Here is a 25,174-nt window from a genome sequence, read left to right as displayed (position 1 = left end):
CTTCCTGGGTCAAGCAGAGCAAATCTAACATTTTGCTGACATGGCAGCCCTTCAACTACCAAAAGACAGTTCTTGTGTCCCCACTATGTCTTTAGTTCTTTAGGATAAACATTCCTACTTCGTTCCACTAATTCCTATAGTTGAAGACTGAAGATGCTGGTCTTTACACCATACTGGTTATCATCTTCTGAATGTACTTCCTCTAAAACATGGTGTCTTCCTAAACTGTGGTGCCCAGAATCAAATACAGGCAGGAGAGAGCTGGCCTGGTTATTCTCCTTTTCTTAATGTCACCTAGGAGAGCATTCAGTTTTTTTTGGCTATCATGTCACATGCTTCTGACTCATAATAGCTGCATAAGTTATTTAACCTCTCAGTGCCTAGGAAACGTGGTGCATTGAATGAAAAAACATGCTGCATTGGAAGTCAGAAGACTTGGGTTCAAATCCTACCTCACTAACTGTATGACCTTAGGCAAGTAGCTGAACTTCTCATGGCTTCAGTTTTTCTTACCCTCAAAAAATGATTGAAGGGGTTAGGCTAGATGACCTTTGTTCCAAATTAACATCAGCTTGAAAATTACAGAAGATTTGTTCATCTGCATCAGTGGAGGGAGTATACCAATTGGGATACACTAATGAAACCTCAGGCCCTGACCTTCTCTCCCACCAAAAAAAGGCACATGACAATCATTATTGACAATGATATGGTGCTTTAAAGTTTTCAAAGCACTTTATATACATCATCCAAATTATTTCTTAGGATCATTGATTTAGGGCTGGAAGGAATGTTAGAGGCCATCTAATCCAATCTCTCTAGTATACAGGTAAGGAAACTAAGGGTAAGAGAAGTAAGTGACTTTCCCAGGGTATCTGAAGTATGACTCAAACTCAGGTCTTCCTGACTCCAAGGCCAGCCCTCTATCCACTGCACCACCTAGCTGCCATGTAGTATCCACAAATGTGGCTGTGTGTGTGTGTGTGTGTGTGTGTGTGTGTGTGTACATATCTATACAAATCTATATTCAGGCCCAGGCAAGTTTGAGAATGGGAGTTTAAGGAGAGTGGAGGGAATAAGCATTTTTTTTTATGGCACCTACTATGTGTCAGACTATCTTATTTGACCCTCAAAACAACTCTGTGAGGTAGATGCTATTATTATCCTCATTTTACAGTTGAGGAAACTGAGGCAAAGAGAGGTTAAGTGACTTGCCCAGAGTCACACAGCTGGAAAGTATCTGAGTGTGGTTGTACTTGTAAAGGGCCACACATGTATACGATGTCATTATTACCCTATGCTAGAAGAACATTTACACCCATTGTTTTAGGTTGCCCAGGTAATGGATCAGTTTTGACTGAATAGTTCCCTTGCCCCACTCAGATGTGTAGAAGTTCATTGTTAAGATGATTCCCAAGCTGTGACAATACCCAAATGATCTGTCAGGTCTTCCTGACTCCAGGCCCAGTTCTCTGTCTACTGTATCCTCTGGCTAACCTTGAAGGACATTGAATGACTTCCTGGAAAACCAAGAATCATCTAAGGGTGGGATATACCAATATCAGCATCATAGTACAAACTAGATTAGGCACCAGACCATATCATCCAGTGTCCTAATAAATTCACTGCTTTCCCCAATTCTCTTCTACTTCATCTCTAGCAAGAAATGTATACATATTCACTGACATGTAACTAGAGTCCCCTACATGCACACAGATACATCTACCCACACTGACCCACAGATGTATACATTCATTCATGGGCATGGACATGTGTATATGTACATACCCCAACATAACTTGTTCTAGGTACAAAAGTCCAATGGTAAACCCCACCTGAGAGTAATCTGGACCTCACAGGTCTAGTGCAGGTTAAGCCTGCATGGTTGAGCCTAGGGCTGATTCAGATAGACCCATCCACGCTCAGAGGGGAGGAGCAGTCTGTCCCTGTTAAATTATACCACAGCTAGTCAGTGAAAGTGTAGAAAAAAATGACACGAGCCAGAATATTTTTTTTGGATAATTTTTTTTCATCTCTTTAGAAAAAAAATATGTACAAAAAAAGCTAAGAGCCAACATGGAGGTGTCAGGTAAACATTCCAAGAGGTACAGATGAGTGACTCCTCTTAAAGGAGACACTTTAGTTATCACCATGCTAGAAAAATGGGATGGAGTGAAAAATCCTAGTACAATGAAAAGCCACAAAGTGAAGCCATTGCTCAGATTCCATCTGTTGTCGATGATCTAATTTCTTCCCTTTAAAATAATACTGTGCAAACTGTAAAATATTCATTTATCATATAAAGTCCATAGAGTATGATTTACAAAACTGGCATTGAAGAGGAGGCTTGGTGCTGGTTATTCGGGAGACATGGTAGAGCATTACAGGCGGGGTCCTCCCCGAGGATGCTGCCGTGGAAAAGTTTTCTCAGTTTCTGAGCTGTCAAAGAAGGAATCTAATGGTACGAGAGAGAATCCAGGATTCTCAGCAAAGGGCTTGGGAGAGCCCAGGGACTCCACTGAGAATGGCAGATGTGGTATTTTTACTGTAGAATACCGCAGTCAGGCATACCAATTGGTGCAGGTACATTAGAGGGTCAGAATGGGGTGCATCTTCCGGTGTGACATCCTTTTCTTTACGATTCTTGGTTTCCCATTAACTAACACGGGCCTCCCTGCAAACTCAGAAAACACGATTGGCTTCTCGTGGAGACAACTAGTCTGTAAGCAGCAGCAACTGCGGTAACTGAAGGTAAGAATGAGTTGTTAGGGGAAATTTATTTCAATGTCTATAAAACTGAGAAAAGTAGGCCTGTGTACAAATATCACAAAACAACATCAACCATTCAATAGCTGTGGTTCTTCAGTGGACACTTGAACAAGGGAAAAAAATGTTGGTTTTAAAATTCTGGCATAAATATGTTAAAGCTGCCAAAAAAAAAAAAAAATCAGGGTTAGCTACATCACTTCCTCATACAAAAAAAATGTACAAAACATCAGCTTCTAACTAGACATAACATAATACTTGTCTTCACAGTCTGACATTTAGTAACTGTGTGTCTTGGAGTATTGAACTGTAGGGTAATCAAAAAAAAAAACCAGCTTCTGGCACCGTCGTCCACCTCAAGTAACTTCAGTCATGGAGGCCGAGTGATTCTGGGGAGCAAACACAAATATGTGGGCACCTGAACATCGGGTTGTCTCATTCCCCTTCTGCCCCCCGTCACCCCCCCACTCCAATCCAATTGGCTTTTATGCTGTTCTCCAAACATGTTCCACACTTGTCTGTCTCTGAGTCTTTGCTCATGATGTTTCCTCACTCCCAAATGCCTTTTCTTGTTTTTGCTGTGGACATCTTAGTCATGTTTAAAGCCACCTCCGCTAGGAAGTCCTACCTGACTCCTGACCTTGCAACCAGAGGAGGACATAATCCCTCCTTGCTCTGAACCTCCATAGCACTTTGTTACTATCCCTGTAATAATCATAACAAGGATATAACATTTCTATAGCATTTTAAGATGTCTAAAGCACTTCATTATCAATATTATTATTGTTGTGATTCTGTATTCTTATATATATATGTAATGTGTGTGTATATCTATACATATATAAAATAAATATACATACAAATATATATGTGTATATATGTGTGTGTGTGTGTATATACATACATACATACATACATATATATATCCTTTACTAGACTATAAATCCCTTGAGGTCAAAGACTACATCTCACTCATCTTTTTATCCCTCACAGCATCTAGCATTGAGCCTTCACATAACAGGAAATGGTGGGATAGGCCAGAGACTCCACTGAGAATGGCAGGTGTGATATTCTCAGTGTAGAATAGGGCAATATTTTTCATTTTTCATTTCATTTCAATTTAAAGAGTGACTTAACATAATAGGATGAATGAATGAATGAATCTTTAAAATGAATGAATCAATCTGTCCTAGAAGGCAAGAGAACATTTACCCCATGGTTTGTATAATATCCCTTTTAGTTTGCATGCCTTTCATTAGGGGCAAGAAGGGAGAAAGGTGGTATAACAACTGCCTGGTATCTGAGGAAATTTTGTCTGCTGGCTTTGATATCAAAGAGATTTGCCTAACCCACAGAGAGAAACTCTTTTCTAACTTGGAGAATGAGATCATAGGACCCAAAATGTGCACATCAAGGCAAACTACATCACTTCCTCATCTCAAATATGTATAGCACATCAGTATATACGTAGGTGCAATATAATATCTGTTTTCACAGATTGACAAGTAATGGTATATCTTGAATTATTGAGCAGAAAGTGAATAAAATCTTGTAGCAAATGGGGTTGGGGGGGCTATTGCTTTATCAAGAATCCCAATGAAACATGATTTAGTCATATTAAAGATCCATGAATTTTGGGACTGTTGGCAAGAAAACCAGTATGTTGCCTTTTATTTAAAAAAGAGAACATTTAGCTTTCTGATATTCCTGGGAATATATTCCGTGGAAATGTCCATGAAGAAGAAACTTAACTCCTTGAAATTAGGTCATGAATGAGATAAACTAACCCCACCCTCCCCCCATGCCTCTGACCTCTCAGCACTTGACATATTGGCAGTGTGAGTTTTTCAACCTGAGTTTCTTGTCAGTTTGGGCGCTGGGATAATCACAATAAAAAGAGCACTGGCCTGGCTGGCAAGAAACCTTGGCACTTGTCTTAGATGATGTCCTAACCCGATGGATGACTTTTTCAAGTCACAATTTCTCTGGATCTCAATTTTCCTCATCTGTAAATATTAATATAATGTTTTGGATCCTTATGGTCCAGTTCAGCTCTGACAATCTATGACTATGGCCCCTAAAATAATAAAAACTCAGAACTGAAAGGAACTAAAGAGGATATTGAATCCAGTGCCACAGCTGGGCAGGAATTCCCTCCAAATCCCCAATGAGTCTTGCTTCAGGTAAAGATTTCCAGTGACACGGAACCCACTGACTCCTGAGGCAGCTCATGTCATTTGGAGACCTTTGGATGTTAGGGAATTTTCCCTAGCTGCAATCTGCCCCTTTTAAACTTCACACTGTAGAAACAGCCTGACAACCCTAAAGCCAGAAAGCCTCCAGAACTGATGGAGTGCTTGGGTGCTTGGGTGCTTGTACTCGGACACCACTTCTAAGATCATATTTCTTTCGACTGCTGGTCCTGGAGGCAGAAAGACATGAGTTCAAATCTCAGACTTCAGTGGACATGAAGAGCAGAATTACATAAGGCAAGAGGAGTTCTCTAAGATTCCCAGAGATATAATCCTGCCATTACACTTGGGCTATCTAAACTATAGATAATTTATTCTGTTGTATTTTGTAGAGGAAATGTATAAGACCTGTGTGTTGTGAGTTATGGGGAGCATCTCCCCAGAAATAATAGCCTTAGAGGTCAAAGAAAAGTAACCTGGTCTGGTTCCATCTCACCTGGGGATGCACCTAGACATTCTAATGAGATTAACTAGATAACTCCTACCCCACTAAGATAGTCTGAGATTAACTACAGAGGAAACACTCTGACCAGGAACAGACCTGATCTTGAGATTATCCCACAGTTCAGACATCCTCCTTACCCCGCAACCCTCATCTCCAGGGGAAAAAAAAAATCATCGGACAGCCTGTCTCCATTACTTAACTTCTGAAATAAGGAAAGTGGCCAGGTAGCCTAACCTGATAGGCTCCTGTTGCCTCCTGCCCTAAAGCTGTTCAAAACCCTACACCGTGTATGTTTGTAATCCTTCAGTTTTGCCGAGTTGCTAGCTACATGACTGCCCATCAGCTGAAGCTAATAAAAATTCTTATCTTCCAGCCTTCTCACTTGCTTTATTGACCTCCAGTCAAATGGACCTAGGTGGGAGGAATTACAAATGCAGGTTGGCACTTTCTCTGTTGTATTAGTAGAGAGTTAATTCAGAGAGGGAAAGTGACTTGCTCGGGTCGCGGGACAAGCTAATCGCCAGGAAATATCATCATGGAGATCATGGAGATTGCTTTAGATTTGCTCCTTACACCTCATCTATACCTCATCAGTTGCTTCTGCTTCTCTGATTGGAAGACTGGAGGGCTCTCTTTATAGAGGACTCAAAATACTATCCTTCTCTTCATTTGCCACCAGCTGCTCTGCTTGGTGTGGACTCCACCATCTCCATTTTCTAACCCCGCCTGCGGCACACCTCCGCTTTCAGCTTCCTTTTGTGTATTGTCTTCCCCAATCAGGTTTTAAATTTCTTGAGGGTAGGAGCTGCCTTTTTTTTACTTAGTTGTATCCCCGGCACTTGGCATAGTGCCTAGCATAGTAGATTTTTAATAAGTGTGTATCATATCAGGTTCAAATAGCGAGTACGTATTAGAGGCAGAACTATAATCCAGGACTTCCTGGCTTTGAGGATGACTTTTCCCCACTACACCACACTGCCTCTTCTGCATATTAGTGAAGATTGTTAAATTCTAAAATGGATAGCCAAAGGAAATTGTAAAAAATTGCTTTCTTGGGGGCTTTAAAACATAATAAGACTCTCATCTGTCAGGATGAACTTAGTATAGTCCTGTTCATAGATATTGGGGAAATCAGGTGACCTTCTAAGGCCCCCATTTTCCCAATGATTCTTCGGTACTCATCCTTGCCTTAAGTATCTGCACAAGTCCATCTGTGTAGCTGATGGGTAGGTTTCACAATACCTGTGCACTCAGGGTCTCCAGAGGACTTTCTACTCTGGGGAAGGCCATTAGGGGCATTTCTCGGGGATCCTCAGGTTTGGGTTTAGAAGGAGAGCCACGTGTTCCTTTGAAATTATGTACAACACACATTCCCTGTAGGATGAGAAAAGAAAAGTTAGTGAAAGAATGCAACCATTACTGCCAATACCATTTCTGAGGGCATTAGGTCTTTTGAAGACCATGACCATAGTAAAAGTCCTTGAAGATAGCTGAGTTGTCTCCTTTTCCTGCATTTCCCACAGTGATTAATCCAAGTCCTAAACCCTCTGTAAAAAGTTGTATAATGATTCAGCTATTCCAGCATCACCATAATATTTGGTTTTTAAGAAGCCTGCTTTGAATTTGCCAGATTCAAAAAAGTATCATCATCATCTTCTTGTCTCCCATTCTATTGAAAACTTTCCTCCAGTTCTTCATAACTAGTTGTCTCTGTTCTTTTTTAGAAAACAGATTTTTATTGGTATCTTTTATTTTTATATCACTTACAGTTCCCAATATAGCCCTACAACTGTCCCCTCTTCCCAGATATCTATTTATTTATGATGCTTAGGTCACAGTTGTCTCTTCCTGGGCCTCTCTCTCTCTGTCTCTGTGTCTCTCTTTTTCTCTCTCTCTGTCTCTGTCTCTGTCTCTATCTCTCTCTCTGTCTCTCTCTGTCTCTCTCTGTCTCTCTCTGTCTCTCTCTCTCTCTCACACACACACACACACACACAATTTGTCTGTATCTCTTTCCAATTTGTTATCTAACTCTCTCAATGCCGTGTTTCTGTCTTTGTCCCATATTTCACCCAAATTTACCCACCAGGATTCTCCCTATGCAGAACACATAAGCAATAAATATCCTTTTCCCCTATGCCCCTACCATGGAAGTTATTTCTCACTTCCTTTTCTTCAGTCTCTGCTGTCTATGATGTTTTTGTTTTTATTTTACAAACAGTGAAGTGAAATGCTACCAACTCCTCAGAAAGCTTTCTGAATCCCTGCTTTTGCTATATTCTCTCTGCTCAGTTATCCCCTCTGAGCCTTGGTACTATGCCACATCTCTCATAAAACAAAAGAAAACGTCAGTCTGGAATACTACACCAAAGCCAGACTTCATCATGATAGGACCTAGAAAGGAAGAGGCCCCAACCATGTTACCTGGGGCTAGCGGATTTAGACCTATGGCTCCCCTAATTCTAGTGACTGTGCAAATGAATTTTCTATTGGACAGGATACAGATATTGTCAGTCTCCTTTTTAAAAGCACTTAGTACAGTGCTTGGCACATAGTAGGTGCTTAATAAATGTTAATTGATGTTAAAGGCCTGAGCAAACTTTGTATAGTGGAAGGAGTATTAAACTTGGTGCTGAGAGGAATTTTGGTTCAAATCTTGCCTGTGACAAGACAGTTAGGTGGCTCAGTGGACAGAGAAAAGAGCCTGGAGTTAGGAAGACCTGAGTTAAAATTCAGACTTAGACTAGCTGTGTGACGCTGGGCGAGTTACTTAACCTTTGTTCACCTTAATCCACTGGAGAAGAAAATGGCAAAACACTCCAGTATCTTTGCAAAGCAAACCCTTTGCAAAGAAAAGACTTACCAGGAACAGGGCCACAGCTGTGCCCAGAATGAAGCCTGCAATCACATCTGAGCAGTGGTTCCGATACTCAGAGATTCGGTTCAGGCCTGTGAGGAATGCTGTGCAGAGGGTTCCCAGGCACAAGACGGGTTTTGCCAGTCTACTGCTTTTTGTTTTGATGGTGCTTGTGATGTACATCTGGAACACAGAAAAATCCAAGGTAGCACCTTTCAGTAGGCAGACTCTTAGTTGTCTCCAAACACCTATATAGGCCCATGCAGAATCTACAAAGCTGTGAGTGAAATCTGCATAAACCAACCACACCAGCCTGGGCAAAATCCAGCCAGGTGAGAAGGAAGTCTATACTGCAAACTCCTGCTGGATAGACAAAAGTAGAGGACATGTTCGACTAAATGACTTTATCTGTCCTTCTGTTCTTCCACTTTTTTCCTAAATACAGTTTCACAAACCTCCCCCCCCCACGACTTAGTAGTATTTTATTTTTTCCAATTACATGTAAAGATAGTTTTCAACATCCACTTTTGTAAGATTTTGAGTTCCAAATTTTTTCTCCTCCCTCCCTTTTCCCTTTCCCTCTCTTTTCCCCAAGACGGCAAGCAATCTGATATAGACTATACACATACAATCATATTAAAAATGCTTCAACATTAGTCATGTTGTGAAAGAAGAATCAGAATAAAAAAGAAAAGCCACAGGAAAGAAAAAAAACAATGAAAAAAGAGAAAATAGTGTGCTTTGATCTGCATTCAGACTCCAAAGTTCTTTCTCTGGATGGAGATAGCATTTTCCATCCACATACCTCTTTTTTATGAACTTGGGGTAAGAACACAGTACTACAAGAGCCACTGATAGATTCACATCAATGATGGTACATGGAAATGTAGTTGGAATATGAGTTCATGGAACAATGACATAAAATGTCTGGGTTTTGGTCAGCTAGGGTTCTACCTCTGTGGGAAATACCTTCACCAACACAGGTCTACAACACACTTATAACTCAGTAGAGACAGGAAGTTGCCTGAGGCTCAGAAAAGTTCATTGATTTTCTCTTGGTTGTATAGCTAATAAGCGTTAGAAGTAGAATTTAAACTAAGTTCTTCCTGGCTTTAAGCCAGGGGTTCTTAACCTGGAATCTGTGAACCTGTTTTTTTAAAAAAAATATTTTGCTAACTGTATTTCAAGATACTTGATTTCCTTTGTAATCCTATGTTCATGTTTTTTTATACATTTAGAAGATTATTCTGAGAAGTTAGGTGGTGAAGTGGATAGAGTGCTGGCCCTGAAGTCAGGAACTTCTAATCTGACCTCAGACACTTACTAGAAGTTAGTGAAAGATTGCAATCATTACCTCCAATACCATTTCTGAGAGCTTCAGGGCCTTTGAAGACCACGACCATAGTAAAGGTCCTTGAAGATAACTGAGTCTTCTCCTTTTCCTGCATTTCCCACAATAATTAGTCCAAGTCCTAAACACATTCTAACATCATCATAATATTTGGTTTTTAAGAAGCCTGCTTCGAATTTGCTAGATTCAAAAAAGTATCATCATCATCTTTTTGTCTTCTATTCTCTTGAAAATTCACCTTCCTGAGTCCCTAATCTGGCCTCAGACACTTACTTGTCCAGACCCTGGACAAGTTACTTAACCCTGTTTGCCTCAGTTTCCTCATCTGTAAAATGAGCTGGAGAAGGAAATGGACAACCATTCCAGCATCTTTGCCAAGAAAACCCCAAATGGGGTCACGAAGAGTTGGACGCAGCTGAAAACAACAATAACAACAAGAATTCTGAGATGAGGTCTATAGGCTTCACTATAGAGGGGGCTAGATAAGGTTAAGGATTCTTATTTTAAGTCCAAGATTCTCTCTAGGGTGTCAAATTTCCTTTAAAAACCTGCTGAAAATGAAAATCAGATGAGAAAATGCTCAAATCCTGCCTTTGGCACTAGCTCTCTGACCCTGAGACAAGTCCCATAATTTCTCCGAGACTGTTTTTTCATTTGTAAATGAAAGTATTGAACTAGATGGTCTTTTCCAGAACTGAATCCATGATCTTATGACCTAATTTATTACCAAATATAATATACTTTTTTTTGTCATGGATTAAAGTTTATCTAGGATTTCTCAGTCCCCAAACCTCTATTATAAATGTACTTCACAGAGGAAGAGGATTAGCAAAGGCATAGACTGTGTTCTTTCTCCTACCCCCAACTCAGGCACTATACCCCAGTGCTGAAATAGTAATAGTAAGTACTAGGTAAATACTTAATAATAAGTCAAGGAGAAAGTACTTTCAGCCACTAGTAATGTAGACCCAAGATCAATTTCCTTGAGGCTATTTCATTCTGTGACACTGGATAAAGCCACAATACTAATCTTTTATTTACCTAATAATAAACTTAATAACAATTCACACTTCTCTAGCACTGCAGGTTTGCCCAGTTCTTTCCTCACAATAGACCTGTGAGACAAGAGGTACAGATTAGGAAACTGAGGCAGAAAAGTTTATGCCTGGGGTAACACAGAGAGTAAGAGTCAGAGCTGGGCCTTGAAGGCTAATTTTCTGACTCTGAGATTGCTGCTCCCACTGTCTCCCACTGCAGAGTAATAAGAGTTCACATTTCTGTAGTATCTTTGGAAGTACCAGGTACTACACAACGGAAAGAGCACCAGGCTTGGGGTCAAGCCTCAGAAATGCCATTTTCTAGTGAGTAAGACCATTGAGGAAACCACGGAACCTCTTCAGACATCAGTTTCTTCATTTGTAAAATACAGTTGTGCTAACTACTTCACAGTTGTTGTGAGGATCCAATGAGAATATTGTGTGTAAAATACTATACACATGCAAGCACGGTTATTATTTTAAGTCATAAGTGGTGTATGGTTAGATCAGTAGGTGGCACCATAGTTCACTATGCGCAGGATCCAGCCCCAGACACTAGCTAGCTGTGTGGTCTTGAAAAAGCCTTCCCCCCATCTTTTCATTTCATTTCATTTCACTTTCATTTCATTTCAACATGTAATGTAAAATGTGCCTGTAAAATGGGATAATAATAGCATCTATCTCCCAGAGTTGTTGTGAGGATAAAATGGGATATTTGTAAGGTGCTTTGCACACCTTGAAGTGATATAGAAATGATAGTGATGATGATGACGATGATGGTGTTGATGATTACGAAAGTCTTTGTGGACCTCTTTTTAAAGCATACAAATTTATGATGTTTTAAGATCATAGGCATGAATGATCATAAAAAGTCACTAGAGGTCACTGTTCCCCAGGCAAAGAGTAATTGAATTAGGCAACTCAGGGAAATAACACTCTAAGTCTTTAAGATACATTCTATAGTCTGTTTACATGTGTGGTTCTCCTGCTGCGACCTGAAATTGCAGCAACTTGGGGTGGGGGTGTGTGTGGAACTACAGTCTGTTTTTCTTTTTTTCATTTGTATTTATACTATTTACAGCTGTGGCTTTCTCCTGTAACTCTGTGCAAGAATAAGAAATCAGGTTATAACATATTTGACTCTGTCAGCCTCTTTTTAACTGTTTACAGCTGTGGTCCAGATCTCCTACTGTCTTTCTCCTCTCTGTGTCTCTGTCTCTGTCTCTGTCTCTCTCTCTCTCTCTTAATCTCTCTCAGAAAATCTAAGACCTTCCTAATGAGGCTGGAGTTGTTTACCATATCTGTATCTAACAATTTGACAACATTGTAGTTGAAACAATACACTTTCCAAAACCTTGGTGAGAACATGGAAAGAGATTTAGTAAGGACAGATTTATGGTTGACAGACTCATTGTGCCTAAAACATTGCCTTGTACATGGTAGATGATCACTAAGTATTTGTTGATTGGCATATTGACCCTCTAGATGATGCAAAGATACAATGGGGGTGGGAGAAGGAATTTAATCAATTAAATAATTTATTAACATTAAGGTCTATAGCATTTTCTTTATTGTTACTGTTGTTATTTTGCAATATGCCAAATTGGCATAACTTATTTAAAAATTATGAAATATACCTATACACCAACTGCCAAATAGGAGAGAGATCCTACTTACCTGGACAGGTATCTTTAAGATCATAGATCATGCAATCGTAAGATTTATAACTGGAAAGGAAGAACCTTAGGGGTCATTAGGTGCAGCCCTCTCATTTTTACAGATGAGGAAACAGACACAGAGAGGTTGACTTGCCCAGGGTCACATAGCTAGTACGTGCCGAGGTAGGATTTGAATCCAGGTCTCTCTACTCCAGGTCTAGTGCCCTATCTACTCTACAGCTGTGGGCAGGCAGCATCTATTTTACAGTCAAGGCTATGGAGAGCTTTGGTCTTGGAGGGTCAGTGCTATTAGATGGTTTTTAACAATGGTGAAAGTATTTCTGTACATCCTTTTACCTCAGGGCAACTTTAAGCTGCACCCTATCCACTTTTCTAGTGTGTAGAATGGTGAACCAGAAGTGTGAGACTTTTTTTTTTTTTTTTTTGCTCCCAAGTTGCTGCAATTTCAGGTCAGAGCAGGAAGACCAAGAAGGGAAACACCATTTCTTTCTTTCCCAGTGGTTCTGTCACCCACTGGCTTCCTTTCTCTTCCTTTCTTTTGTATTTCACTGATGCCTTATGCATGAACATGAGACCTCTGAGAGGGTCGCAGCCATTTATCTAAACTTTGCATCTCCTTCTGTAGCCAGTGCAGTGATCTGCATGCACTTGGACACTTAATAAACATTTATCGTATTGATTATTCCATAAGCTACTTAAAGACAGGGATTTTTTCTTTTGTATCTCCAGAAGCTAACACTGTACCATGTACACAGTAGACACTCATTGTTTGCTGAATTTAATGGACAAGAGGGTAAAAATGATGGCATGTTCTCTCAGTTCCCTTATCCTCAAATTATTGAGGAGGGAGCAAAGGGGAGGAAAAAGGAAACTTGGATTTACCCCAAACCTACACTAGATATCACTACAGCAGTCACTCTACCATTGTCATTGCCACCTCTGGCCTTCCTGCAAAGAGGGGTGTGTTTGTAACCAATTCTGTCATTCAGAAGCTAAGGAAAAGCTTGCAGGAGTGGGGAACCTGCCTCTGGAGGCCACGTGTGACTGTGCTTGTGAATTCGGGGCTGCACTTGAGGACCTAGAGGATCACGTGTAGCCTGCAGACTGCAGGTTCCCCACCCCTACTTTAGAGTAAGAAAGAGAGGTATCATATTGTCTGTCCTAAGAATGAGCACTAGACCAGGAAGTGGGCATCTGGGGGTCTTAGCGCTGGCTCTGCCACTAACTTGCAATGTGATCTCTTTTCTCATCTGAAGGTTTTCACTGATTCCCCATGGTTATTACTGTTCTCTCTTCAAATTATTTTGCACTTACATATATTTGGATGTATTATCCTTTTATCCTACCTAATCATCCGATAGAACTATGTGATACTGGAAGAAGCATTCTATTTGCAATCTGGAAGACTTGGGTTCAAATCCTGCCTCCGACTTTTACTAGCTGCACTACCCTAGACAACTCATTTCATCTTTCTGAGTTTTAACTTTCCTCAGCTCTAACATGGAGAGAATAATGACGCCTGTTTCATAGGATTACTGCAAGGGTCCAGCACATAAAATACTTTGCAAACCTCAAAGCACTGTAGGGGTGTTAGTGATTCTTGTTAGTTTTAGAACATAAGTTCCTGGAGGTCCAGGAGTCTTTTCTTTGTACATTCAGTGCCTGGAACATGGCTTTTCACATAAAATGGGATTAATTGTGCTAATTGACTAATTGAATCTGTGAAGCGAGGGGGTTGTACTGAATGATCTTTCAGCCCCTTCAAATTCAAATTTTGGCTCTTTGGTTGATTCTCCAAAGGAGTCACAATATTTGAAGGATGAGAAAGGAGGTGTTAGGAGGCACAGCGATGAAGGTCCCAAAGATCCCAGGATGGTTCTGTCACTCACTCACCGTAACATACAGAGCTGAGTAAATGCTCAAAGCAGCGTGTTTGGAGGGAAAGGATCTCCGGGCCTTTTCAATCACTTCCAGGTCACCAGTGCAGATGTTCCCATTATTGATGAACTGCTGGTGAGTTCGGCAAGATGTGCTGGTGTAGTTGGGCTTACACACTGTGAGGAAGTAAGGTGCCAGGTTCCCGGTTACCACTTGGCCGGCATTTACAAATATGTCAGTAGCAAAAAGTCCAAAGGCAAACACCCCTGTAAAGAGGTTCAAAGAGGGGGGGAAGATAGTAAGTTAGTGTTACGGTAATGCATCTATCTCTAGAACGGAGAAAAACATTAAGGGCAGAAGTAGGAATTTCTCCTTCACAATTCTGGATATAATACTTAAAACATCAGCTAAAGGACGAACGTAGGGAGGTGATCTAACAAGATGGGAAAGGAGCATATGCCTTAAAATTGTAGAAATGAGAGGGCAGGGCTGGTCTTGCTCCCAGCTCCGTGGTGTGATTGGAGGAGCAATAGTTTTACCAGGGCTGTCCAAAAACATAAGTCCACTGATACTAAAAAGTCATTAGCAGTTCACCCCTTTCCTAAAGCATTATCCTTTGCAAATGCTTCTCAAGTGCAACTACACACAGGAAGAAGAGCGCCAAATCAGAACCATATAAATGCAACTAAAATTTTCAGATTCTAGTCTTTAAGTGATTTAAAGGCACAGCAGTCAAAGGGTGGGAAGAGAAAACTGAGCGACAACCACAGAGTGAAGCAGAAGGGGTTGGGGGATGCAGTAGGAGAACCACTCTGATTTCTTTACAGAAGGCTAACCTGGGTAGGCTTTCTGTGCCCACTCTATTTATCCACCCTTCAGTGGGGCTCCCTGGGAACTCCACTGAATATGCTCTTAGAGGAGGGCCAGCCAGTGGCATGCTGGTTAAATAAGCCCCCTTATCTTTGTATTCGATTGTGAAAGGTCACTAGACCTTGCACCCCATGATCACAAGACAGGCAATAGCCAAGCCAGAAATGAGCTTGCGTCAAGGAATGAAGATTAATCTACTTGGCATCTTTGTGTCTCAGCGTAAGTGGTTCCCCATAGTAGGGAAACAATCCTTTTTCACCTCTGCTTCATAGAATTCCCATCTTTTTTTAAAAGCTAAGCTTAGGGGCTCCCTCCTACAGGAAGCCTCTCCTGATTCACCTCCTTTCAGTCTTCTCTCCCTCTTGAAAGTGCTTTTGTGTATACTTGTATGTATTGACATGTATGCATGCCATATTCCTCCAGGAGAATGTTAGCTCTTTAAAGGCAGGGATTGTTAACCTTTTTTCTTTTCATATTTCAGCCCCTGGCATAGTACCTTGTAGGCCCTAGTTGCTTAATAAATGCTCATGGCATTGAATGAATATTGAAACTTTCGGAAGATGACAAAAGACTCCTAAGTCATTCCCATCTGGTTGGTCTTTTTTGTATTCACATTACTGAATCAAAGATTTGTTGTGAAACCTCTCAGGTCACAATCCAAACTGAAAAATGGAATGTTAGGGGCAGCTAGGTGGAGTAGTGGATAGAGTGCCAGGCCTGGAGTCAGAAAGACTTAACTTCCTGAGTTCAAATCTGGCCTCAGACACTTACTAGCTGTGTGACCCTGGGCAAGACACTTGACCCTGATTGCCTCAAAAAAAAAAAAAAAAAAGGGAATGCTCACTTCGACCCAATCAGCATGGTGCTTCTAACCAAACGAGATAGCAGGCCTTTATTCTCTGGAAAAGAGCTCTAGTGACCTATTTCCAACTTTTCATTGGGCATTTTTTTTAAACCAGTACTTCAAACTTAATATGGCTCAAACTGAACTTAGCATCTTTACTCCAAAATGCCCTCCTAACTTCCCTACTTCTGTCGATAACATTACCATTCTTTTAGTTAGTTAGGCTTATCACTTTATTAGCCTTTGATTCTTTTCTGACAATTCAACATTTAACCTGACAATTCAACCTTCTTGAGAGTGGGAATTGTTTTTTCCATGTTTCTCTATCCCTATCACCTAGCATAGTCTCTGGTACACAGTAGGTACTTAATACATGCTTGTTGATTGGTTGATTAAGCATTTTCTGTCGATTCCACTTCTCCAATACCTTTCATTAATTTCTCCCTTTACATTCCATTCTGTGTTCCATCTCATAGTCTAGTTTACGGTACATTTATTCATGTACACAGCATTGTGACAAGAATGCTAGATTCCTAATCAGGAAGACCTGGGTTCTAATTATATCTCTACTAGCTGTGTGACCCCCAGGCAAGTCCCTCCTCTCCAAAATGGAATGCTAATTGCAGGACACAGATGAAGTCTTATTTGTAAATTTCTTTGCAATCCTTGGAGTCTATATAAAAGTCAGCTGTTATTTTTACTCTCTCTGCTACTAGACTTAAACTGTGTAAGAGTAGGAACTGTGTCATTCATTTTTGTTTAACTAGTACCAAGTATAGTGCCTTATATCGTTCAGTTGCTTTCAGTCATGTCTGATTCTTCATGACCCCATTTGGGGTTTTCTTAGTGAAGATACTGGAGTGGTTTGCCATTTCCTTCTCCAGTTCATTTTACAAATGAGGAAACTGAGGCAAACAGGGTTAAGTGACTTGCTCAGGGTCACACAGCTGTCTGAAGCCAGATTTGAGCTTAGGAAATTGAATCTTCCTAATTTCAGGCCTTGCACTCTGTCCGCTTGTGCCACATAGCTGCCCTGCCTTGTATACAGGAATCAATTCACAGGTGTTTGTGGAGTTGAATATTTTTATGGTATTTCATTTTTGAGATTTTTCTTTTACATCAGCTGGACACTCAAATGACTAGTACAGGTGTACATTTTCCCACCCTGCCTGAGATACTTTGGTTACTTTTGCAAAAATGTATTACAGCCTTTGCGAAATTGCATTACTGCTTTCAGGCCATGATGGGGCTCTTCAGCTCTCCAAAATGCCTCCTTGACTACCAGGAAGCAGTTTGCCCACTGGAAGACTTAGGTACTTAGTAAATCCTTCAAAATCTTCCTCATTAGGAAGAATTCCCCTAAGTAAAAGCATTAGCAGTGCTGTACTGATGTTAGAGAAGTGGAAGAAGGAAAAGCCTACATTGTCAAGCAAGTCATGTAGCAAGCATTAGCCCATCTTTTTTTTCTTTTAAATATTTTTATTAAGTAAATACTACATATCAGAAGTTTACACGAGGAAGGCAGCAGAGACAGCAAGAAAGAAGTGACAGCCAATTATGTGATGGAGATGGAAAGGAGTCCTGGGTTATGGAATTAACCAGGAATGGAGGCCTACATGGACTAGAAGACAGGATATCCTCCAGTTAAGATCATGGCATCCTAGATTTGAGCTTTAAAAAAAATAAGCTAGTATAAAGAAAGTGCTTTGTGAACCTGAAAGAATTACCTACATATTAGTTATTAATGTTATTATTATTACTATTCTCTAGTTTACCCCATCATTGTACAGATGAGGAAATTGAGTCTCAGAGAATTGAAGTGAATTATCTAAGGTCACGTTTTACAGATGAGAAAACTGAATCTCAGAGAGGTGAAGTGAATGATTGAAGATCACATAGGTAGTGTAAGAAGTGGAATTTGGAGGTCTCTGATACTAGAAACAGTGCTATTTCCATTCCCTCAAGATCTTATGTTCTACTTGTCACACCTGCTCAATGATACCTCAGATTCCTTGGAGAAAGGACCTAACATTTTTTATTCCATCATTAGAGCTAAGATTTGAAATCCAAATATGAATGAGTAATACATTGGCTTAAATTTATGTCTGATAATCAAGGGAACCCTTGGTTTTCTGACTGGGATACTTTCTATAGAGCTGGACATGCATTTTACCTTCTTACTAAGGAATTTGCAATTTGTTGGAATGATATGGGAAGCTCCTAATGGGTTGCCAGTGACTAGAGCTATACTAAGACGATCGGCAACTGAGAGTAGGGAAGGATGGATTCTGTTGGAAGAAGGCACTTTCCCTATGATCTGTATGAGCTCTCTTCTCTTGTAAGACTCAGTTCTATCAATTTCTTTCCCTTGACCTTTCTGAGTTCAGAATTTGGGCATCAGTTGAGGAGGAGTATTTCTTTGACAGCACACATCTTGAAGGAGAAGACTAGTTAGCATCATTCTGTAACTGAAGGCCTAAAGAAAGCCATGTCCTAACTGGTCAGGAGATCCAGACCACATTAGTGGTTTAGACAGTGTCACTTTGAAGAGAACATGGAATTTGTTTAGCAATCTTACAAAGTCGCCTTTACCTTCTAGGAGGAGTATAGTGAGTATAAAGGGCTATTTGACTGTTTTATATTTTCTGTGTTTGTTAATTCATGAATGTGATCATGTCTTCGATATTCTATGCTGTTTTTTGTGATAGAAGAAATAAACAGCTACCCAATCAATAGCTGATGCCCCTATTTTATACTAAGTATTTTTTTAGGAGGTTATCCACACTTTGGGGAGATCCTAGATACATTTCCAATCTGAGCTTTGCATCAGAGATTTCCCTGGAGCTATTAAGGGTTGGGGTACATCCAAAGAGAGAGAAATTGACCCTTTGGAGTCAGTCATTCCAGGATGTAACCTATCTCTGCATGAGCTCAGAGCCCTTGTTGGGTAGTGGGGCACACTTATACTAAAGTGTAACTGACTGATAGATTCCTTTCATAAAGTAGGGGCAAAGAGTTAAGTATATAGAGAGGATATAGGAACATTGGGAATTAGAGAGTTAGAAGGAAGGAGTGCCATCAAGCAGAGGAAAGGACTAGAAAGGGGAAACTCAGGGACAAAAAGTAATTTTTGGACTCATAATTTTGCCTTGCTTTGGCTTTGACACCAGATGTGAGACTTATGAAAGAACACTGTTCTTTCAGGGTGTGAGGGGAAGTGAGGAGGTTAAAGGGCAACAGAAGTTGTGACATAAGGGTCCATTAAGTGCACCTCAATCTAATATCTGCAGTCTTCTAGTGAGATCTGGTGTGCTCCGGAGCTTCCCTCCTAGTTTAACCTGATCTAGTTACACATACATGATACGATTAGAGATTGCTGTAGGTGAGTGCAAAGTAAATGTGGCATTTGCAGTCAGAGGAATTGAGTTCCAATGTGGGCTCTGCAGTTTACTCCCCGAATGTGGCTTTGGGCAAGTTACTTACCCACTCTAGGCCTCAATTTCCTTACCTGTGAAGTGAAGGAGTCAGACTCTGTGAATAGGAGCATGAACTCCTTCCTTAGCAGGGCAGGTGTGGTTGGGGTGCTGGAGTGAGGGCCCTGGACTGCCAAAAGCTACTTCTAGTATACAGAGTATCTGACGAGGGTGCTCAGGTGAAGGGAGTGGGGAGGAGTGTGCTGATATATGTTTTACAACAGGCTCTCTGAAAAACAAAACTGTTGTTACAGCACACTTTTGAATTTAATCTTCATTAACATTTTCTCTATCGTTTTCTTAAATCTAGTCACTCCACAAAACAATAAATCAAGCCTTGATTTGTAGTGTTTGTGGGTTTCGAAGGTGTAAATGGTCCTATTGAAAATTGAAGACTTTAGCTTTCAAGAACCTTCTGGCTTTAGCACACCTGAGGGTGGGAGTGGGAGTGGAAAAGGAAGCTCTTTAACTCTCTCAAAGGGAGGGGACTAAAAACAAAAAGTGGGTGGGTTGTCTTAGAAGATAAGGAAGTTTCTCTTCCCTCAAAGTCTTGAAGCTGAGACTGGCTGACCATCTGCCGTATGCTATCATGGCAAATGGTAGCATAAAAACTTCATCCATCTAACAAGGATTATAGAATTTCTATCTGGAATTGCTATCAGCACCTCCTGATTTTATACATAAGGAGCTGGGGCTCACAGAGTTTGCCCAGAATCTCACAGCTAGTAAGGATCGGGAGCAGTAATTGAAAGCAGCTCTTGCTTCCTGACTCCACGTCTAATACTACCTACTATACTAACTGGTCTCCCAACTAGAGGACCTCGGAGGCCTCTTTTGGCCTAAGATTCTAGTGCTCTCAGATGCTCAAAACGCAGATCCATTTCCCTTATAATTTTGGAAATGACCAGCTTTCATGATTCTGACCCCTTGTGATAAGAACCAGCAGCTCTCACAGTAGATGGGATACCCTCTTTCTTCATAGGACTAGTTTCCCACACCTTTCACCATCTCTGTGGTTCTGAAGAACCTCATTTCTTTTTCTTTGAGAAAGATGTAAGTACATTTTTCCTTGAGAAAGATGTAAGCACATTTTTCCTTTGGAAAGATGTAAGTACATTTTTTTTTCTCATCTTTGCATCCAGTCCAAATCAAGAGATAACATGGAAGACGGTATCACACACGATGTTCCCTATCTAGCTACTACCTTACTTCTATTTTTCAGATATTCATTTCTGAGGTATTCCTCACTAGTACCTGGGTACCATGTCTTCTCTGACACTCAAATAACAGAGGACACAGATCATTCATTCACTCATTCATTCTTTAACTCATTCATTCATTCATTCATTCATTCATGCATTCATCAAACAGCCAATTACTCAAACCTATTCTGTTCAGATCACTATATTAGGTTCTGGGAGAAATGCAAAGATAGTTAAGCTGTAGTCCCTGTCCTAGTAGAATTTATAGTCTAACAGAAGGAATATTATACATTTTTTTTAATGGGATCTGTAATTTCATTGGTATAGGGTACTCCAGGTGAGGAAATTCCCTCAATCAATAAAACTCAGCACCTACTCTGTAATTTAGGTCAGCACTTCCTAAACTATGGGTCTCAACCACGGGGTCGCAAAAAATTTGGCAACAGTAAAAGGCTTCCGACTATACAACGACCAAAAATTAATCAAAAATCAAACACATAATGAATCCAAGGCATTTCTGCAGAGCTTGCCAGTGTTGTATCATGCAACTTCAGCGCAGCCTTGGTTCTGAACACAAAGCATATGCACCTTGCACTCCAAATGCCCTCAGGCCACACAACACAAATGAACCCTGTGGAATCTCTTAAGTGGAAAAAGTTTTAAGAAGCCCTGATTTAGAGCATTAGGCCTGAAACACTGAGAAGTTAAGTGACTTGCCCTAGGTCTCCCAACCAGCATGGGACCAAGGTGGGACCTGAATTCAGGTATTTTGAAGTTGACTTTGTATCTACTAATCCTCATGTGAATGATACATACATACATATGAAATGTTGGGAAATAATTTTACCAGGACCAAAGTGCAGACACCAGAGGCTACCACAAATCAACAAGACTCAAGATGAACCTGAAATAGGATGGCAGAATCCTAGACTCTCAGAGTTGGAAGGCACCCCAGGAGTCATTAAATCCAACATGTAATTGAGCAGTAATACATTTTAGAAATGTTCTTGACAAGTGTTCATGCATCTTCAGGTTGAAAATCTTCAGTAATGGGGAGTTCACTACCTCCAGTGTAGCAGAGTCAACAGGCAATGGGCCTGAAGTCAGAAGACCCAGGTTCAAGTCCTGCCTTTATCACTTATTACCTACATGTCTTTGGACAAGTGATTTTTAACCTCTGTGCTTCAGTTTTCTCATCTGCAAAAACCAGGGATAGGTACAAGGTTAGATTCAATGACCTCTTTATTCCCTTCCAGTTGTACTACTTCTGGGTAGCTCTAATTGTTAGAAAACTTTCCATTATATTGCGCTGAAATCTCTCTTCTTATAACTTATACTCAGGACTCCTTGTTTTTTGCTCTTCAGTTCAGCAGAACAAATCTAATATTTTCAGATGTGAGAAATACTTGAAGACAATCTGTTCTGTCTCCCCTAATTCTACTCTTTTCCATACTGAATTCCTTCAACCAGTCTTCATATGGTATGGTCCTCATTCACTTCAATATTCTAGTCAATTCCCTCCAGATGTGCTCTCTCTCATTCAGGTCATTTCTGAAATGTGTTGCCCACTCAACACAATGCCCCAGATGTGGTCTGACCGGAGTGTAATCTAGCAGGATGCCACCCTCGCTTGTTCTGTATTTTGTGCTTCAATTAATACAGCCTAAGAAGGTTAAGATGGGGAGGGGGGAGTTTGCCAGTCCTGGAATGAAAGCCAGAAATGGTATCAAATATGTTAATTGTATCAATTAATTTTCTCTTCTGCCTGTGACCGCCATATTAGATGCCTTGCATCTTGCAGATTGTCCTGACTTCAGCTCACAAAGGCTAATCCATCATTGCATCGGCAGAGATGAGCTTTGCTGGAACTTCCATCCCAGCTTTCATTCAGATATGCATTGATCATTCTAATTTTATTTTTTGCAGCTTTGCCAATCGGCGTTTTATTCAAATCACAGGCAGCTATTTTAATGACTCCAGCTGGCTTCAATTCAACAGGGTTTAAATTCTGAAAGAGGACAGTAATCAGACACAGCTATCCAACACACAGCTTGCCTGGAAGCCAGACATGCTGGGGCTTTTTATATTTTCTGGGGCAATTCTCTTGGCTGTAGTGAACTGGGATGCTCTTCTTACTTCCTCTCCTGGAAACTAAACTGACTTCATCCTACAAAAAGTGAAAAGAGTCAGGAGCTGCCTCTATCCTATTTTCCAGAAGTGCTGCCCTAAGGAATCTGAATTTGTCTTTAATGTCTTCTGGGATTCAGGGAATCTATTAGCTCCTTAGATCTGTGACTCTGATTCTAGGTCCTTAGCTATGTGACCCACCAACTGGAACTATCCTGTGATCTTGCTGTCCAGCGCTAACTATGGCTTTCCTCTATTCTCTCTATCTTGCTGGCCTGACTTTTTTATGCTACCACTGAATATACTTGATCAAGAACTTACTCTCCAAGACAAACTGTTTTAGTGCAAATGATCTTCCCTCAAAAGTACACCAGGGGACTCACTAGGGAGAAGGCATAGTATCTGGGCAGGCAGAGCCAACAAAATGATTCAAAGATAGCACAAAACATTTGTGTAAGGAAACCCAACTTGTTTCTGTTTAATTTAACCCTGGCTCCCTGTTTATGTGCTTTACTAGTTCCTTATTTAAGTTTCACACTCTAAAAATACAGTTGTTTCCTCTATCCTCTGAATAGTGATTGTATCTATGGTACCAACTTTTCATCAGGGATGACTTTCCTTAAAGGGGCTAGGGAGTCATTTCTGTGTTAGGATTGGAGGGGAGATGTGGAAAGAATCTCATTTTATTAAATATCTCCATCATTACTTCAGGCCTCTTGCCTGAAATTGTGATCATTAGAAATAAGGCATTATGTGTTCAGGAATCTTCCCTTAAAACAAGAATAACCACAGGAAAGGTAACAACTTGTCATTAACACCTCAGTGGGGATCAGAAAGCTAGCTATCATCTTGGAAAAGATGCATGGAGTATGGGAAACTAGCTGGAAAGGACATCTCTGTGTAGGGGTACCACAGAGTCCTGGGCCTAGGCAGATTGGGGATAGCCTATGGGTACTGAGCACTTTGGAAGAGGATGAAAGATAGAAATAAGTAGGCAGGAGAGAAAGGAAGGAGAGGGCTCAAAAGTGACCTTGATGTCTATAGCTCAAATACCCTGTACTCTGAGAGTAGGTTGTGACAGGAGGGATCTAAGTTCACTGAAACCTAAGGTGAAAAGGAGAGACTAGGAAGACCAATTAGGCAGAAGAAGAAGTTTAAAGAAAGGAGGACAATGACAGCAAAGGCAGATGTTCTCTGGAGCTACTCGTGCCTGGGTCCGTCTTCCTACATTAAAGGAAGTCTGTAGGCAAAGACAAGATTAAGGTCACTGGTAGCTAGAGATGCTGATCAGTCAAGTAATCTACGGGTGACGAACCCTTTCCCATCAGGAAAAGATTTTCAGAACCCCAATGTCCTTGCAAAGTGGGGATGGAGGTGATGGAAAGGTACAGTGATGGACTACGATTTTAAAGTGGCAAGACCTGAACCAGAACAAAGGAGCTACTCTAAAAATGAGAGCCTCAAGAGAGATTTGTTAGTTTGAGACCTCTTCCTCTGACTAGCCTGCCCCTATTCACCTTCACTTCTGCTCACACACTTGGTTAGCAGATTTAAGAGTGGGTGAAAAGCATACTGACACAAAGAGACCTTGAGAGACAGACAGAAACATGCATACACACACACACACACACACACACACAGGCAGAGACAGAGACAGGCAGAGATAGAGACAGACAGAGACAGACACAGAGAGACAGAGACAGACAGAGACAGAGAGACAGAGAGAGAGAGGAGAAAGAGAGTGAGAGAAAAGAGAGAAGAGGGAGAAATGCAATAATACATATGTAGCAGCAATGTAGGAAGCAGAGCCCATATTATTAGAAAAGAATTGGTGGCCATAAAATAAGTATATGAATTCAGTCTGACCCCTGTAAATGACTAATTGCATCATAAGAAGACAAGAATTCTTTTGCAATAAATATCATAGTAGCTCAGCCTAGTTATGTACCTTGAAAGTATGTTAACTATGCCTTCCAGCTGCCTGGGAAATTGAGGTCAGAAGCATTCTTGTTTATCTTTTCCATTAAAAAAAAAAAACCTCTCCAAGTGCATAAATCACAAACACATTTATTTCCTGAAACTTACAAAGAGCTTTAATTTCATTTTTTTTAGCTTCATACTGTCAGGCTTCCTTGTGTTTTGTATTTAGTGTGTGGATCTTGAGACTCAGAATTCATTGGCACAAATGATAGAGGGATGAAGGCCAGGCTTTTTGCTACATCTTCAGTAGCATCATCATGTAAATAGCTTAATGACATGGAAATCCAGCCATAGCACAATGAAATCCAATCTAGCCACAAAACCTAGGTCTGTACTAGAGGAAATAATACCAGTGTAAAGTCAGGTCACTTGGAATTGAGTTCAATCTTTCAGTAATCTAAATTAAAAACAACATAATC

At 40.6% G+C, this 25,174-nt stretch overlaps 1 protein-coding gene across 1 annotated transcript in view; it reads right to left on the bottom strand.

Moving 5' to 3' along the window:
• Positions 1-3,119: 3,119 nt before the first annotated feature.
• The window catches only part of PLPPR1 (phospholipid phosphatase related 1), a 168,529-nt gene continuing 146,474 nt past the window's right edge, over positions 3,120-25,174 (bottom strand). Inside the window, exons 4-7 of the mRNA XM_027863297.1 lie at positions 14,275-14,525; positions 8,321-8,497; positions 6,703-6,834; positions 3,120-3,152 (exon numbers count right to left, since the gene is read on the bottom strand). Coding sequence (XP_027719098.1) covers positions 3,120-3,152; positions 6,703-6,834; positions 8,321-8,497; positions 14,275-14,525 — 593 coding nt within the window. The remainder of the gene's footprint in view (positions 3,153-6,702; positions 6,835-8,320; positions 8,498-14,274; positions 14,526-25,174) is intronic.

Source organism: Vombatus ursinus, unplaced genomic scaffold (genome assembly GCF_900497805.2).
Source record: "Vombatus ursinus unplaced genomic scaffold, bare-nosed wombat genome assembly UNPS02014770.1, whole genome shotgun sequence".
Lineage (NCBI taxonomy): Eukaryota > Metazoa > Chordata > Mammalia > Diprotodontia > Vombatidae > Vombatus > Vombatus ursinus.
The sequence above is the reverse complement of the archived record's forward strand: the minus strand, read 5'-3'. Positions and strand labels throughout refer to the sequence as shown.